The sequence below is a fragment of the Rattus norvegicus genome, chromosome 9 (assembly GCF_021556685.1).
Source record: "Rattus norvegicus strain SHRSP/BbbUtx chromosome 9, alternate assembly SHRSP_T2T, whole genome shotgun sequence".
Classification (NCBI taxonomy): Eukaryota; Metazoa; Chordata; class Mammalia; order Rodentia; family Muridae; genus Rattus; species Rattus norvegicus.
Window position 1 is genome coordinate 107,840,334 of NC_141542.1, and position 13,751 is coordinate 107,854,084.

The 13,751-nt window shown below is 46.7% G+C and overlaps 1 protein-coding gene across 27 annotated transcripts in view; it reads right to left on the reverse strand.

The window, feature by feature from the left end:
- The window catches only part of Hdac4 (histone deacetylase 4), a 246,647-nt gene that overhangs the window by 202,227 nt on the left and 30,669 nt on the right, over positions 1–13,751 (reverse strand). For all 27 annotated transcript variants that reach the window (XM_087566912.1, XM_087566919.1, XM_087566928.1 and 24 more), the window contains 1 exon segment: positions 11,546–11,784. In XM_087566912.1, coding sequence (XP_087423038.1) covers positions 11,546–11,567 — 22 coding nt within the window. In that variant the 5' untranslated portion in view covers positions 11,568–11,784.

Here is a 13,751-nt window from a genome sequence, read left to right on the forward strand (position 1 = left end):
AGGGAAGTTACAATCATAGAAAACTTTGGCAATGCTGGTGACCACTACAAAGTTTCTCCTTACAGGAAGGGATCAGCACTCCAAAGTCACTAAAATACGATCTAAACCTGGTGAGCAGGGACATCAACACTTCCGCCTTCATTCCATATTGTGGGGATTAGCAGCCACGTCAGAGGCCACTGCTAGGTTTGACATTTTGTGGCTCTTCCTTTCCTCTGAGCCACCAATTTCCTTCCAAAAATGAGGACAAATTAACAACACATCCACATATCTGACCAGAGCCAATATCTCCCAAACAAGCGGCAACAGTGGAGACCGGATGCACCCAAAGCAGCCTGGCTGTGTGTGGCAAGGCTTTCCAGGAACAGAGGAGCAGACAAGACAACTGGCTTCCGCTGAGGTCTGCAGGCCAGGCCCCTGTGGAATACATGCAGTGCAGACTGGACCCAGGCCAGGCTGGGGACAAGCTATGAATGAGACTACAATACTAGCTTGTTTCCGCACACTGCTCCACCTTCAGTAGGGACAAAGAAAAAGAACAGGGGAGAGACCTGAGGAAGGCCAGGACACATCCACAGCCTGGAGGACCTGCCTGGCACTAGTACAACACAAGCCCACCTGCTAACCTGGCACTGAGACTGCTCACAGAGGACACAAAGTCCAAGAAGGGCACAGTGAAAACAGTTCCAGGTTGGATGGGCCATGCCTTAGCTCAGGCTGAGAAACACATTGCTTCTGACACCGCCTAGTACACCTCCCAGCACTCCAGAGATGCCCCATCCCCCAGAAGCCAATGAACTTCCTCTCCACAGCCTCCATGGCTTCCTCCACACATCCTGGCAGCATCAGCTTCTGCCCATCACCCTCCTCTACAAACCTTCGATCAGAATCCTAAAAATCCTTAATCCCCTCTGTGAAGTCCAGTAGCCTTTGTGGCTCACTGACCCCTGCCTAGGACTCAATGGTATAAACAGGCTAAATCCACACTTATTCACTGGATGGCACTGGAAGTCTAAAAGTGGCGTTTGATATTCAAATGTTCTTTAGGGAGTGATGGTGCACACCTTTGATCCCAGCATTGGGGAGGCAGAGGCAGACAGATCTCTGAGTTTGAGGCCAGCCTGGTCTATAATGTGAGTTCTAAGGCAGCTTGGGAGACACAGAGAAACCCTGTCTCAGGAAGAGAGGAAAGGAGGGAGGACGTGAGGGAGAAAGGAAGGGAGAGAGGAGGAAAGTAGAGAGGGAGGGATATGTTCACTATATAAAATGGACAAATGTAAGCTGTGCTGTTGTTCTAAGGTGGGCCCTAAGTCCACTGCAGTGGCTGTGGGGGCTGACCCAGTCTAGAGCTAACAAAGACTAAAACATTCCACGAGCTCTGAGCTCTGAGCTCTGAGCTCGCCAACCCCTTGGTCTGTGAACGCCCACATTCAGAACAAAGCCAACACTGACATCTCAAAGCCCTCACTCAGGCAGGAAGCTTCAGTAGCAGCAGCAGCAGGGCCTAGCACAAGCCCTGGGGCTCTTGCCCTGTGCTGAGATCTATCAGGGGCTCAGGCTAACTTCCCAAGTGGCAGAATTTTTGTTTTCAGCCAGCTGTGTATAAAACTCACTTTGAGGACACTCAGACAAGCTAAGAGAAGGCATCCTAAATTTAACAGTGACTTGTAAAAACTGTAAAAGGTCTGAGAATAGAAAATGTAGAGCTTGGCTTTATAGACAGCATTAGTGAAAATATTATCAACATGGGCCATTTTAGGCAGTGCCTTAAGCTCAATGTACTTCCCAGTGCATGCACGCCTGTAACCCTAGCACTCAGGTGACTGAGGTGGGGGAATCTTGAGTTCAAGCCTAGCCTAGGCCATATGATATGTTTCAGGACTGCCTGAAACAAGCAAGTCAACCAAAATGAATATACTAACTCAAATACCTTGAAATGTCTGTCCACCCCTACCCAAGCAAAGTCCTCCCACTGTAGGCATGTCTGTGTGTCAGCTACCCCAACTCCTTATTGCCTGGTAAAGACATTTGCAGGGAGACAGCACAGAGCTGCCAGTCTCCCAGCTTTTATCAACTTCACAAGACAGCCCCAGCAAGCATCCAGAACACCGGCTTCAAGGTCTCCCAGCCAAAGGCAGTCACTGGTTGCATTCTCATGCCAGTATGTGCCAACTAGTCCACGAAGCTCAACTGCACTGTCAGCTACTGCCTTGCAAGTGACCATGACCCTAATGACCTTCCTATCTACCATGGGATGTTTACAAGATGCAACTATTGCCTGGGAAGACAGAAGAGGGCCAAATTACAGGAAGACAAAGATGAGTGAATAAATAGACTACTTCCAGAAGCTAGAAAGGAGCCCTCATAAAGACAACCTCAAAGAATGCCCAGCCTGCCAGCTAAAGCCCAGAAAATGCTTTCCTGTAGGCTAAAGGAGACCCACGAGGGCTAGACCACAGTGGAGACTCAGCCGGCCCAGCCCCAGCAGCCCCAGTTCTAGCCCCAGCAATGGTGCTAGAGATGCACTTCCTGACAAACTGATAGTACCTGCATGGAGGGAGACACAAATAGACCTTTCAACTGTCTACAGAGGACAGAGACACCTACACTCACTTAGAAAAGACCACTTTCCCAAAAGGGAATGTCTTTTGCAGACACAGGATTCCCAGTGGAAGGCCCACCAATGAGAACATCTGTGTCTTCCTGTCCTTGGTCCTTGGCTGAGTGCCTCAGCTCCAAAGAAGGCCCTCTCTTGCTACCCACCTGATGTTGTGAGAGGGAGACAAAAGTCACTGAAGAGCCAGTTCACTTCTCAGCCACCACACTCAGGTCTCTTGCTCACTGCCAATGTCCATGTAGGCTTTCCAAGGGACCCTAATCCCCTACTTTCAACTATCACTGAGGTGACCACAAGGGACTCAACTGCTCACACATACAGTACCAGGCCCAGCAGGAAGAGAACTCTGTGTGGCTCCATGTTACACAGATGCTGTCCAAGGAAAATGTCAGCATTTCTCACATCCAGCTTCCCCAGGCACCACCTCGAACTTTCTAAATACTTTTAACCCCTAGTTTGTAAGAAAGAAAGACTCATTATATCTCTCTAGAACAAAGACGCCTGGTGGTTAAGGGGACTTGTGATTCTTAGGGGTTCTGAGTTCCAATCCTAGTTCCCATCTGGTGGCTCTGTACTCTAGCTCCAGAGAATTAGACACCCTCTTCTGGCCTGTGTGAACACTGGATGCACATGATATACAGATATACATGTGGATAAAACATCCATATGCATAAAATAATATTAAATAAATCTATTTTTATTTCAATTCTTTTAAAACTGCCACTAACCAGAAGAGTCGCCACTGCACTTGACCAAGGGCAAAGAGTACAGGCAGGTCTGGGAGAGGGGCATGGGCTTAAAGAACGTCAGCCTCTGACAAGGAATGGCTTCATGTGACGATAAAAATAAAGATCATGGGCTGGAGAGATGGCTCAGCAGTTAAGAGCACTGACTGCTCTTCCAGAGGTCCTAAGTTCAATTCCCAGCAATGGAATTAATGCCAATTTAGGGACTAATACACTTAGCGACTAATGATTAATACATAGATCAGAGTCTCATCCTAACCATCTGTAATGGGATCCAATATCTTCTTCTGGTTTATGTGAAGAAAGCGACAGTGTACTCACATACATTAAATAAATAAATAAATGTTTTTTTTTTTTTTCTAAAGGAGCATCAAGAGTTCGGCATCATGCTGCTGGCTGGCTATGAGAGGGAGGGGCTTCTTAAAAGTAGTCTGGCTTGCTCTTAAAGACTATGTGCATTAGAAATTGTGACCCCAGTTTTCTCCAAACACCAGTACTGCCAATAGTGAGGTTTTGAGCAAACAAGCCACTGAGAAGCAGGGCTCTAATTAAAGTCCACTTTCTCCAAGAGTTCCTGGGAGAATGTAAGAGGAACACACCAGCTGTGAGTGCAAACTAATCAGAGTTGGGCCTGCAGTCTTTCCAGGGGAGGCTTTGACACCTTCTGGGCAGGTCTAAATGTTGCTGTCCTCCACCCAGGGTAGCAGCAATAGAAGTGAGCCACAGGGAAGAGGTGAAGTGTGAGGATGACATCCTGGGCGCACGGAGTACCCTTCACTATGGAGGGGCTCCTGGTGCCATCACAAAAAAATGCAGCAGGGTGGGACGAGGCAGAGGCCAGGGAAGCCCTCAACAGACGGTCACTGGCATCCTGATCTTAGCCTTCCAGCCTCCAGAAATGCACCGCAAGTTTCTGTAAACTAAGTCATATCATCAAAGGGTTTTTATTTCAGCAGCAGGAAGGAAGAGAGACACGCACCTAAACCACCAGAATACAAGGAGTAGTCCTAAGAAACAAAACCAGAGCTGGGGAAGAACTCCGTCAGCAAAGCCCCTACAGTGCAAGCATGAGGACTGAGGTCATCTCCTACAGCCATGTAAAAATCAGGTGGCAGTGACATAAATCTGCAATCAGCACTGGGGAAGTGGAGACAGAGGATCCCTGAGAATCCCTGCCCAGGCAGGACCAAGGGTGCCTTACCAGCAAGCCTCAGGTTTCAGTGAGAGACCTTGTGTCAAAAAACAAGGTAGGCAGCTCCTGAGGATGACACAAGGTTCATCCCAGGCCTTGACATGCACTCGCATGCATGTGCACACACACACATGCACTCACACATACATGAACACATACCTGCCATCCCAATCTCGGTCATCAAGGGCTGACATGACTGGACAACAACCAATCCCACCATCTAAAGGGAATACCGAGTCAGAGCTGATTTGGGTCTTGTGCGAATGTCACTGTATGGAAACCAATTCATCCTGCTTATAACCACTAAACAAGAACACCAAGATACTCTAACCAACTTCACAGTTCTTTACAAATGCTATCTGATGTGACTTTTAGAAATATGTAAATTAGCCACAGACTTTATGTATAAGACACACAAACATCACCTATAAGTAGATTTCTTTTCCAAGTACACGGCAACAGCACAAGTTAGGAATGGCTGAAACACTGAGCAGGGCTCAGAGCCCTTGATGAAAGCAGAGTGTGAGCCTACTGTCTCACTTCATTTCTCTTTTGATCATTACAGTTTTCTCAGAGTGTCCGTTTCTTTTGTTCTCAGAAAATAAGCAGACAGAGAGGTGCTGAGGTGAAGCACCAAGTTTCCCCCAGATCCCCAAGTTAACACGGTTCAGCAGGCACCACCCAGGTCCTTCAGCTCAGCATTCCAGGACCAGCAAAGAGAGCTCGGAGAAGATCTGAACCATACCTAAAATGCAGTCCACATGGTGCAAACACCAGAAGTTCTAGGATGGCTCAGGTAACACTGTGCAGCAGAGGAGGGTAACATCGGGCAGTGAGGTCACACAGAGCCTCTTTATCTAGATGACAAGATCATGGCAACACAGATTGCAACAGCAGGCCCAACTCTGTCCCTCCATACTGAGCATTGCCTCTCTACCAGGCCATATGCCCCAGGCAGCAAGCATTATACCTGCTCTTCAGACTTAGCCAATGCAGGCCTTCTAAGGGGAACATCTTCATTAAATGCATGCAGCTCTTCTGGGAGCTTCTATGATCTGCCCATTCCTTCTCATGGCAAAAATCACTCCATTCCCAAGGTGCCTGCAACCCCCAAATGTCAATCCCTGCCTGCTTGGTCTGAAGCCCAGCGCATGTGAGGATGACTTATCTGAGCCCAAAGCGCCCAGAGCTCTGCTGTCCAGAGAAGCATGTGGGTGATGAACTCCAGGTCCTGGCTGGCCTGGGAAGTGCTGTCCCACCTCAACTGAGGCAGTTATTTGATGGCAGGCAATATGTTTTCTCGCCCACACAATGGATCGGTGGCGCTCCAGCTCACTTCACAAGGTTATCGTGCCTCACACATGTAATGACTGGAAAGCACAACTCGGAACGAACTTGCTATTCATTTTGGTCCCTCAAAAGCACAGCAGTGTCTGACTTGGAGTAAGCAAGTAATCAATGCTGATTTATGATCACTCTAAGCTTTAAACACCTACGGTTAAACAGACCCAGTTCTTCAGCTGAGCAGCTTTGGGCCGTGCACAGACCAGCTCTGGAGGCGGTATACATCTGCACACCTGTCCACATACGACCTGCCCCCACTGCCAGGCACTGCAATTATGGCCTTTCTGTTCCAGCACCAAGCTGTGCTCAATGGTTCCTAATGATTTGAGTATTGAGTTTTCTGTGTCAAATACATACCAGGAGTTCATTCTTAAATTTCAATATCATTAATCATCTAACATTCAACATCTCAGAACTCAGAAATTTGCATTTCTACAATGGGGGCTTTGAAAGAAGGACACAAATGCAAATGCTCCCCAAACTGTGTAAGAATTTTCAGAAAATTGCCAAAACAAACCATCAGCACACCATTGACAGTGAATATTCTGAGCTCTTCCCAGTGACAGAGTATTCGTGATTTTTAAAAGACAAAACACAATTTGAAGATTGAAAAAAAAAATAGGTTGAAAAATAAGTCCTTATGTCTACATGATTTCCAGAACAAATCTTGACTGATTAAGATCCCAGATAATCACGGCATGGAGAAGCCAGGGTGGTGACAACTTGAGAGCTGTGCGTGCTAGTGGGGTGGTGGCTGGGAAGATGCCAGCTAGATGCGTGTGCTAGGAGCTGGGCAGGAGGCAGCACGAAATACACGACGCATTCTGAAGCCTTTCCTTCCGAAAGCAGACTGAAGCACTCCCAGGATTAACACACTCCCACTCAACTCTGGCCCATTGTCTGAGGTATCTCACGTCCTTCTCCAGAGAACCTGATGTCTGCACAAAGGAAACAGTCACTTCTCCACTTGACAAGCTCAGTCTTGCCCCCCACTGTCCACAACCTCAGAGTGGCTACTTCATGTACCCTTCCTGTTCCCTCCCAGATCTGCATTAAGCTGCTCCTCTCTGGCTGGCTATGCTACATAAGGCTATCTCCTTACTGACACTCCTAAGCCTTCTGCTGGCTAGAGTTACATACTTGTCTGACATTAGCATGGTCTATAGTGTCTCTTACACCAAGCCTCATTCAGACTCTGCAACTCACTTGTTAACAGCAGCCCAGAATCTACATCTGTATGCACCACAGCCCACAAAATTCATTCTCTACCCTACTGGGCACTATCCCTGAAACATACACACTGCAGAGCCTAGTGTAAAGGTTATAAAAACATTCCTTTATGATACAATTTCACTACCATTTAATATTTTCATTACCATATAATAACCTTGACAACCAAACTGGTTAAAATAAGCAAGACTCAAGACCATACAAATGAAGGCTAGGGCCAGGCATGCACCTTTAATCCCAGCACTCAGAAGCAAGAAGCAGATAAATTCCTGTGAACTCAAGGCCAGTCTGGTCTACAAAGTTAGATCCTGGCCAACCAGAACTTCACAGTGGGGGTTGGGTTAGGTGGGGAGTGAGGACTTAAAGCACAGGAGCTGGAAGATCTCAACTCAGCCTAGGCCCAGAGAACAACCTTGGTCATTATGTTTTGTTGACACAGCCTTCAGCTCCTTCTATGTGATGTTTCAGACAGAATATTATTAAACCACAGAATGGCCAAATTAAAGCACTAATCTTGGACTGCACATGCTTCCCTCAAAGTAGTTACTTTATTTGTAACCCGACACTAACCAAGCCTCTCACAGAGATCCAGAGATAGATAGAAAAATAGAGAGAAGGATCCTGGCTCTGACTGACTTCCTACCCGAGGCCATCGGCTAGGTTGGCACAGACACCTCCTACAGGATACCTATTTTCTCTAAGCAGAGATCTTCCACAAGGAAGTTCAAATACACTGGAGATACAGTGTCATGTCAGATGAGGGTCTCCTAGTAGACAGCCAGTTATCAATATTAGGTGTTCTTTAGCACCAAGAAGGACAGAGCAATTATTGGAAGGGAAGGGGGACAGGAAAGAAAGAATGGCTGCTTGTTCTTCCAGCGGACCCATCTGTCCTCCCACTGTTATTTACAGGGGACCTGCCTCACAGGCAGAGGTCTAAAAGCTGAGTTCACCACAGCCTGACTGGGCACATCTCAACAGTGAGGGCTTCAGTGCAGGATGAGACCAATAATACCATTCAGAGCCTCTTTCCACAGTCCTCACAAGCTGAACCAACCCAAGCCCTTTCCTCCGGCTGCTCACGGTACTGGAAACAGTTATTTAGAGCAATAAATCCCAACAGTTAGGAGGCTTTTACGTCAGAGAGCCAGGGCCTGGCTCTAGCAAAGTCCAGAAAGAAGAGCAATAAAATCATAACGCAGGCCTCACCCAGCACCACAGGGAGTTTAAAGGAAAACAGAGGAGAGAGGAGTTATACACAGCAAATAAAAAGGCCACTTCATCACCAGGCCAAAGCCAAGCTGCCCTGCCAATGTGAGAGGACCCAAAGGCCACAGAGCTCCACCAGGGCCTGATGTGCCACCAGCACTGCGCCAGGCCACACAGGAGCAGGCAAGAGTAAGCCAGGCAGGCAAGGGCATGGGGCCAGAGGGAAGACACTGGGGTCACAGAGGAAGGAAGACAGATAACTAAGAGTTAGTGACAAGGAACAACATGACTATCCTGGTTCCCTAGCTTTGTCCCAGCACAGTCAGAAGTTTTCTGTTCCAGACAGCAAGCTGAAAGTTGGGGAGCTCTGTGGTATATGCTATAATTAACCTGCGCAAGATTCAAACCCCCAATATATTAAAACTCCCCACTATTAAAAAAGAATCAATGAATTAGTTTATTGTCTATTCATTCTCTTCCTGAAATCCACTAAATTCAAAATATAAATAAACTGTAGGAGGATTCAAAGCAATGTCTAACAAAAGGAAAAGCCCAGAGGACTCATCTGAAACCACAGGGCCATCAAGCAAGTGTCACCAGGAAGGACCTATGGCCTAGGCACACAGCCAGCTTCTCTCTCAGCCATTCAGAACTGTGGTAAGCCATGTGGAAGGCATCTGCTATATGGCTGTAGAACACAATCTGTAGAAGACCAGAGAGGGCTGGAGAGGCAGGAGTATCAGCAAGCTCCAAGCTCTGAACAAGCAGCCCAGCCACAGTTAATGCAAGCATTCTGGGGAAAAGAATGGTCTCAGCCCAAGGCAGCTCTATCTGATCCCCTGCAAGAAGACACAGAGACGCACAACCTGACATGAGGGAAAGAGGCACCCAGTAGCTCAAAGACAGAAACAAGCAGAGGGGATAGGGGTGCAGCTCAGCAGTGGAGCATTTGCCTGATATGCAAGGAGCCCCAAGTCTGATACTCAACAAATCAAAGAAAGCAGGAAGGTAGGGACGGAGAGACGGACAGACAGAGAAAAAGACAGACAGACAGACAGAATAATGAGTAAAATTTCCCATGCAAAGGGCAAAGAAGCTGGGGGAGAAAAGTCAGAATCCAGCTGTCCCCATTTATGAGGATAAAGCTTGAAGAAGATGGCTGGGAAAACTCAAAGATAAGTAGATAGGACAAGACCCATTAGCCAAAAACAGGCAAGTATTTTACAGAACAAAATAAACAATGTGCTCTGGTAAGAGACCTCATTAACCAAAAGAATAGTCATTAATTTTTCATTAAGCACTAGAGGAAAATATTGAAATATATAGAGGAAAAATGATTAATAATGTTAAAAGACTATACCAAAATTTTAACTACAATAGAAAATTATACTTTTCTCAGAAATCAAGCAAAGAGTAGAGGTCATCCTGACCTAAAAACTCAACTGAGTTAATAGATATGTAACATGTAGAGAGAAGGTACAGATATTCCTGAACATAACTAGGTCTTGCATGTGGGAGAATTTTAAATACGGTCTAAGATATACTTGCAGACTTCTTCAGACCAACAACATAATAATGAGAACATGCTTTCCTTAAATGCCTGGGTAGCATGCACAAGATCTGATTGCATCTGTGTCAGGTCACAGAGAATGTGCACCATTTAAAAAGCAAAAAGAACATAGTCATTTTTTCCAGCACGCTAGCAGAAATAAAACAGTTTCTTCCAAGCACCGAAGTGGTGAAAAGGTAAGAAACTACGCCTCCTTACACACTGCAATTACGAAGTTCAGTCAGACAACATTCTGTTCCACAGACACCCTGAAGACATTTTAAACCTGTGTGTCTGATGGCCCAGCTTTAGCATCTCAGAAGTTATCAGAGGAGAGGAGACTTGTAGTACTGTTCATGATATATTATAGTCATTGTGCAATGTCAACATGGAGCTGTCATGAACACTGCCTTAATCACAACGGCACACAAACTGTCAGAGGAATGTTGGGCTTATGTGCACACTGGCATCCAAAATATTCACATTACACTAACAGAAAATCTCTACCACACGCCTTCACATACAGATATGGGCCCAGTGTCTCTGCATGTTGTCATGGGGAAGACACACGTGTCCATCTCACTGCAGAGGAGGACATAACTACATCATCAGTATCTACTGTAAACATTTCAGTCTACACAGCTTAACTTTCCCTGCAATCAACCATAAACCATTTCTTTACAACAATCAATACATGAACAACTAAATCAATAAAACCCTCCTACCTAAATAAACCCTAGAGCTCTGCCTTCTAAAACTCTCAGATTAAACAATGATGCCCCAGAGAAGTATGTGTGACCACTCTGTTTCAGGCAGTCCTAGAGGAAATGGCCTCGACCCGAAACCTCTGCTCCAATGGAGCAGGCTCAGAGGCAGGCAAGCAGCCTGACAATTCCTCAAGCATCCATCCTAGCATCTGTCCAGCCTCCTGTGTGTGCTCAAGACAGTTCCTACACCTAAAGCCTTAGCGACTACACAATGCACTAGAAGTAGCCCAAAACAGCCAAGGGTTCTACAGGAGACCCTCACCTTAAGGTGGGCCAGGCAGGGCTCCCGACATTTAACCTGGTTCATGCGTTGCTACTTTCTAAGGCCAAGTCCCATATGTATTTGCTAAGGCCCAAGCATGCAGTCTCTCTGCTCTACCCTTCTGGCTCTGTGACCCTGTATGAGTCCTTTGTCCCAGCAGTTCCAAATAGGCTGTTGACAAGCAGAAAGGCATGTGAAATGCTTAACATGGCACCAAAGAAAACAAACCAAGGACACTGGAAAGGCTGCGTAGAACCAAGGTTCCATCCCACCCAGGGTCATCACAGCAGCACTGTTCCTCACTTACCCTGACAAGACTCTCGCTCTGCAAGTTACCTATTATCCATAGCCTACTCAAAAACAAGTCTTTTTCCTGGCATCAAAGCAACTCCCTGCCATTGGGTTGGGCAGACAAAGCCAGGGCATCCTCTGAATCCCTGGGAACTCTACATCAGCCCCTTGAACCAAAAGACAAGAACACACAGATACTGAGCGCTTGCTGATGCTGCAAACCTACAGCAACTGCCACAGGAAAGCAAAATCTGAAACAGAACAAGCAGGCTGCAGGGACAGCAGTAACACATCTGTAGAAAAGAATGCTCATAACTGAAGGGAGGTGCAGGCCTTACCTGGATGGCTTTGGGAGCTCATTGCTAGCAGCGTCAGTGCCTTAAGTTCGAAATGGCTCAAGATGTCCAGGTAAACAGTGGCTCCAACACGCTCCAAATTCCCACGAGAACATGCAGGTACAAAACTGAGGAGGCCCGGGTCCCAGCTGCGCAAACTCGAAGTCCCACTGGCAGCGTCTTGTAAACCAAGTAATCCACAAGAAGAGCAGAAGTTGTCACCTGGCCTTGCAGAGATGAACCTGCACCGTCAAAGAAGAAAGGAGCCCTCAGTTGGGATGTGAACACCACCATGCCTGACAAAGGAAATAGGCCATGGTTTTTACTCTACTCTTTCTTTACAAACCCAGGAATTGGAAAAGGCAATTCATACTAAGCCATTTTGCAACACAAACCACTGAAGTTTGTTGTAAATCACGTGAGGAAAAAAACAAAACATCTGACACCAGTGTTCCTCTTCACTGCTGCACTGCTGACATCATAGAACAGTGACCTAGTGGCTGGGCTGTAGAGCTGTTACACTCATGACAAGATAGCCAGCAGTGTCCCTGACCTCTGCCCAACAAGATGCCAGCAGCATCCCCCATCAAGATAGTCAGAAGTGTCTCAGGGGGGCCAAAATCAACCTCAGTTGAAAGTCTGATTTAGAGATATCAACCACCCTTCCAGAAACTTCCCCACCATCAGCTTTTGGGAGGAAGTAGTATAGCAGAATCCTGCCAGTGACGTGGATATCCCAACCTGCACTACACTTGCTGAAATACACAGAAATAAATTCCAGTGCCCTGCCCTCCCTTCTCATTGAGAAGTGCCCATCCAGACTTCTCCGCACACAGCTGCCACCATAAAATTGAGTCCAAATTCTGCTCCCCCACTTAAGTGCCATAAATTATCCCCCATGTGCCCAACTTTATAACTACACTTTTCCAGGTTTTTAAGGAATGCATAACCATGCAGAAGATCTCGAAGCTACCTGGGGTAGCCCTTCCAAAGAGGCAGGTGCTTAGCAACATTCAAACTCAGATCTCCCCTGTTGTCATCTTTCTCTGCCTTTTATCCATAGAACCAAATAACATCCTACCCAGGGCAGCCGCTCTCCAAGGTCACTCTGCATCACTTGGTAAATCTTTTGGAGGATTCCCTGACCTATACAAGGTTTTGGAAGACTGCAGGTTTCAAGGCACCATCAAAAGCCCTGATAATATGAGACCCATGGGTTGAATAGATTCTCCAGTTTCCACGACGCAGTCACTTCAGACAAGCCCACGTCACTCCAGGACTACCTGACTGTGGCTCCAGTGCCTGCTGAGGTATCTATTTCATCTCTAAGAATGTGATGAGTCCTTTTGTCGTTTGTTTTTTTTTTTTTGTCTTTTTTTGTTTGTTTGTTTGTTTGTTTTGAGACTGTCTCATAATTTACACCAAGCTGGTCCTGAACTCAAAGAGACTGGCCTGCCTTGAGTGCTGGGATTAAAGGCATCCACCACCATCACAGCCTAAACTGCTTTATTTAAGCAAGTGCACTATATTCCCCAGCCACTTGCAACTAATCAGACGGCCATGTCAAAGGCTGCTCTGGAATGGTGGGTTGTTCAAGGTAGTTTCCAGCTTTACACTATTGCCTGCAACTCTGTGGCCCTCGCCTTTATGTCAGCTGATCTGCACCCAATGACACCACGACTTTTATCCTCAGATTCAGAACCTGTACTGCTCTCGGTCAGGACACCACTCCCTGAAAGGAATGCAGGTGGCACAATCCTGCAAACCCTGTGACTCTCGTGCAACTCTGCATCCATCCTGCACACAGCTTGTCTCAGGACACAACCATCCGCCCTGGAACACTGTTTCCTTGGCACCATGGAATATCCTAACGCCACCCTCCAGAGTTCCTGTCTATGTAACGTCTGGGGCTCGGGATAGCTGACTCTCATTTTCTTCTGCCTACATGCTACTTTGTCTTTTCTTAGTCTGGAAACTTAAAAATATTGTCAGACAATGTGCCACTGCGTGTCTCTTGATTGATTTTGATCACAGCAAGACCCTTTGAATGTGCCTCCCTCTTCCTGCTCTGGAAGAATGCTCAGTCACTTTTGATTATTTTTATTCAATTCATTCTGGCTTCTTGAGAGATTCTATACTGCTGGCTGGACTCTCGCCATAGATCCAACCCCTCTTGCCTCAGACACATCTGTTGTTTATTCTGCATTCC